This window comes from Protomyctophum bolini (assembly GCF_963924005.1).
Source record: "Protomyctophum bolini genome assembly, chromosome: 24".
NCBI lineage: Eukaryota > Metazoa > Chordata > Actinopteri > Myctophiformes > Myctophidae > Protomyctophum > Protomyctophum bolini.
In genome coordinates this window covers 5,194,621-5,199,310 of record NC_137885.1, presented here as the reverse complement: position 1 = coordinate 5,199,310, position 4,690 = coordinate 5,194,621, and the positions used below count along the sequence as shown (strand labels likewise).

The 4,690-nt window shown below is 41.8% G+C and overlaps 1 protein-coding gene across 1 annotated transcript; it reads left to right on the top strand.

Moving 5' to 3' along the window:
* The first annotated feature begins 220 nt into the window (after window positions 1-220).
* Window positions 221-1,563, top strand: LOC308311346 (uncharacterized protein). Its single transcript, XM_080758033.1, has one exon. The coding sequence runs from the start codon at window positions 369-371 to the stop codon at window positions 1,281-1,283; it is 915 nt and encodes a 304-aa protein (XP_080614159.1). The 5' UTR covers window positions 221-368; the 3' UTR covers window positions 1,284-1,563.
* The last annotated feature ends 3,127 nt before the right edge of the window (window positions 1,564-4,690 follow it).

Genomic DNA, 4,690 nt, shown 5'->3' with positions numbered 1-4,690 from the left:
CACCAGAGAGTTCATACAGGGGAAAAACCCTACCAATGTGACCAATGTGGGAAACGGTTCACTAGATCTGGCGATGCCAGGAGACACCAGAGAATTCACACTACTTACTTAGAGAAGCCTTTCACTTGTGATCAATGTGGGAAGAGTTTTAACCACTATGATTACTTAAAGTCTCACCAGCGCAGCATCCATAGTGGAAAGAAACCCTACCACTGTGGCCAGTGTGGGAAAAGGTTCATCAAAAACAGTTATCTCCAAAAGCACCAGAGAAGTCATGCAGGATATAAACCCTATTTCTGTGACCAGTGTGGGAAAGGGTTTTCTTTGTTAAACAGTTTAAAGCGCATGAGCTCACAATTCACGCTGGAATGAAGTCTTTCGATTGTGATCAATGTGGGAAGTGTTTTAGCCAATACAGCACCTTAGTGTCTCATCAGCGCATCCATAGTGGAGAAAAACCGTACCACTGTAGCGAGTGTGGGAAAGGTTTCAGTCAATCATGCAGCCTCAAAACGCACCTCAGAATTCACACTGGAGAGCGACCCTACCCTTGCCAACAATGTGAGATGAGTTTTAAGAAGCTTGAGCACTTGAAAAATCATCGGCGTATCCATACAGGAGAGAAACCCTTTCAGTGCAAGGAGTGTGGGGCAAGCTTTCGTCAGCTAAGTAGCTTGAAGAAACACCAGATGATTCACACGGGAGAGAAGCCATTCCATTGTGAATCATGTGGCAAGAGTTTTCGAGAGGCTAAGACCTTAAGACTTCATAAGCGTACTCATACAGGAGAGAAACCCTACGAGTGTGATCAATGTGGTGAACGATTCAGTCTTCCCCAGACCTTAAAGGGCCACTACAGAATTCATACTGGAGAGAAACCCTTTAATTGTGAAGAGTGTGGGAAGAGTTTTAGTCGGCGTGACACATTGCAGAATCATCAACTCACGCACACAGGAGTGAAATCCTTCAGCTGTACTCGGTGTGGAAAATGTTTTGCTAAATTAGAAACTTTCATATTACATAACAGCATTCACACTGGAGAAAAACCCTTTAAATGTGAACAGTGTGGGAAGAGCTTTTCTCAGAGACACTCACTGAAGAGTCATCAAAACACCCATACAGGAAAGAAATTCTACTGCACACAGTGTGGAAAATGGTTTGCTCAATTAAAAACTTTCAAAGTACATAGCAGAATTCACACTGGTGAGAAACCATATGAATGCAAACAATGTGGGAAGCGTTTCCGTCAGATTAATCCATTAAAGTCTCATCGTTGTAAATAAATGTAGTTAGTCTCATCGATGCACTTAATTATGAAGAAGCTATGTTGGGGAAAATGTCTATAAAGTGGTCTGCTGTGGAAATGCATATAGATCTGAAAGGAAGTCTTGAAAATCTGAGTATCCGGTCACTCAAGTAAAGGAGGCGTCAACATTAATTTTTCAACCACAACAGGTCTGAGGTCTTAATCAGGGCGAGTTGAAGTACTTTTGCACTGCCCTTGTAATTCATTAGAACATATGTTCTCACACAGTTAATCTTGTTCATAATTTAATTAATTTATTATTTAACAAAGCAATTAATAACCGATTTCTATTTTGGGCATGGCTTTATAGATAAAAAGTTGAAAATGTATTCAAAATTTTAAAATAATATTGCAAAATGTGTACAACATGAAGCATAAAACTATGTTTAGCACGAATGGCCAATCTTATATAATCTTATTATTATATAAGACTCCTTTACTAGTTCACCTACAGTACATCTAGCTGTTCAAGATTCTCAATGAATCTTGAAACTTATACCTAAATGGCTACTCAACATGAAAGACACTCCACTGATGTCTCTCTGTCCTATTTAGTCTCAAGCATGAGACAAACTCTTTCTACTGCCATGCCACCATAATGTAGAATGCTCGTCCAAGTTCCAACAGTCAATCAACCAACTACTATACGGATGTAGTGGCGTTAGCTCCGTTTGGAACCTCATATCTACGCTTACGATTTGTATTGCTATTTTGTTTATTGTTCATCTCCGTTTACTTCAGGCCTTTTTATTGCTACAATCTTTACCTTTCTGTCTCAGTCTATACTGTAAAATTTTGTTTATATTTGTATTGCAATTTTGTTCATGCCATTATATTGCTCAATCTGATTTCACCGCTTTAATTGCATTGTAAGTTAAAATAAACACATTGACGGTTGAACATAAATCTCTGTGAGTCTCTCCCAAACCTAAAACAGGGTGAGGGTGGTGGTGAGAGTGGATGCAGGTGATGGAGTCATTCACATTGTTATGGATATCATGTGTTGCATAGACATTATGGTATGGTAGATATGGATGAAGTGACCGTGACGTCACCCACTGGTTTCTGCAGTCCTATTTTGAAGCCTCTAGTGAATTGACCGTAGCGATATCTTGGTAGAAATGGCTAGTGTGGTGGTGGGGTGGTGGGTAGGGAAGCGAGGGCTGGGCCTTTCCCTCAGTAGAACTACTTAAATGACTACTTTGATTGAAGCCCTGCCAGGCCCGAGCCAGCCTTTATGTGTGCGGAGCTGGAGTACCAACTCATAGCAGACGCCTTCAAACTTGACAGAAAAATTGGGCTACTCATGGTTCTGTTTTTTTTTAACGGAGCAGAGAGAGAGAGAGAGAGGGAGGGGAGTTGCACCACTTGGTTCACACAGGTGTGATTTTTATAGAGACAGACAGTAGGCTGACAGGCCTGCCAGTCTCTGGCTACCGGCCAAGGTGCCTGGACCGCTGAGCCACGGCCCAGGACATGGTTCTGCCTTTTAAACCGTTTTCTTGTCCACCTGTACATGTGTCTCCACTTCTAATAATCACCAAATGTTTTCCAATCATGCAGCTGCTCCAAGTGACCATGGAGTTTCACCAATAAGTTGATATCTTCACGTCAATTAAGTCTCACACTGAATCCAGACCTGCTAGTCGGCTTTGTCCAGACAATTGTCCTGTTTAACCGAATAGCAGAACATTAAAATTGAATCCATTTCAAAGCAATGTTAGTAGAAAAGTATATAGGCAATGACATGATGGCCACAGTACTGTGGACGAAATAATGCTTTAAAGGTAAGAAAGAAAAAGAAGATAAGAAAAAATAAACCTCCAATAGTTTCAGTGTTTCTTATTTGCTTATCAGGTCAAGCCAATCTGAGAACCCATCTTCCAAAAAATAGACAAAACAGTGCCCTCTTTTCCTTGAACATTCTCTCTCTCTCTCTCTCTCTCTCTCTCTCTCTCTCTCTCTCTCTCTCTGAAACTAGGCTCAAGCTAACTTTGTGCAAATACAATTATATAAGTAGATTCAACAGGACATTAAATTGGCAGAATTAACCCATTCTGACCTGAGATCAGATTCATACGAGGTTTCCACTGGACACACACTCGTCGGATTAACCCATTCTGACCCGAGATCAGATTCTAAAAATGTCAGTCGTTCTTCGATTTTTCAAAAATAGCAGACCTACAAGCTCGTAGCCTATGAGCTTGTAGATCTGCTATTTTTCAATGGCTAAAGCATAACATGATGCTAACACCAAAATGTGTTCCCGTTCAGAATGGGAACTGTGAGAGTGTACAAATGGAACCATATGAAACCTTATGGTTCTGTAACTCTGAGAGTGTATGTAAGAAATCTTCGGGAGGACGACGTGGTACTACTGTGTGAAATGTTTGTCCTCAAGTCTGGATACACACATGTCTCCTCAAGGTGCTTATCTGAGTGTAACTCTTTTCACACAGTTGACAGTGGAAAGGTCTTTCTCCAGTGTGGACACGCTGGTGTTTCTGTAGAGTAGCGGACTCTGTGAAACTCTTCTCACACTGTTTACAACCGAAGGGTTTTTCTCCGGCGTGCACACGTTGGTGTGTCTTCTTGCTGCTCAAGTGACTGAAACTCTTGTCACATTGTTTACAGTAGAAAGGTTTTTCTCCAGTGTGGACACGCTGGTGTGCATTGAGACTACCTAACTGATTGAAACTCTTGTCGCACTGTTTGCAGCTAAACGGTCTTTCTCCAGTGTGGACACGCTGATGTGCCTTCAGATTACCCGAATGAAGGAAACTCTTGTCGCACTGTTTGCAGATGTAGGTTTTCTTCCGCGTGTAACTCGGCTGACGCGTCTTTGCTTCTCCCGCCACGGCAAAATTCTTGGTAAACCGTTGGCTGGCTACAGATCGGTTTATTATTTGCTGAAACGGCTCATCCCTGCTCTGCATTTGACGGGCATTTGGACACTCGGAACCGGAGACCTGAGCCTGAAAATTCTGAGACTCACTTCTTACTTCCATCTGCTATAAATGGACCGTGACGGTTCGACCATATGTCCTATCTATTGCGCTCTCTCCCTTTTTTCTCTGTCTCTCTTAGGAAACTCTCGGGATGAGTTACTACACGTCGCACTGAGATTCAATTAAAGTCCAACTACAGTTCTTACCATATGTAGGCTCAGCTAAGAGCTCTGACATCACAAAACAAACCGTTGCAGTGCAAGCCTATATACGCAACCATTTGCAGGCCGTCCATATCTGATCATCCCTACGACATCATCAATATGACATGACATCACTGTCCCCTTTTGGTGTTTTAAAGCATTATTTATGTTATACTTTAGCTATTGAAAAATAGCAGATCTACAAGTGCCGCGTGTGAAATCGTGAACATGTG

Excerpts from the sequence above, each read along its gene's own strand:
- LOC308311346 (XM_080758033.1), top strand. The coding sequence starts at position 369 with ATGAAGTCTTTCGATTGTGATCAATGTGGGAAGTGTTTTAGCCAATAC.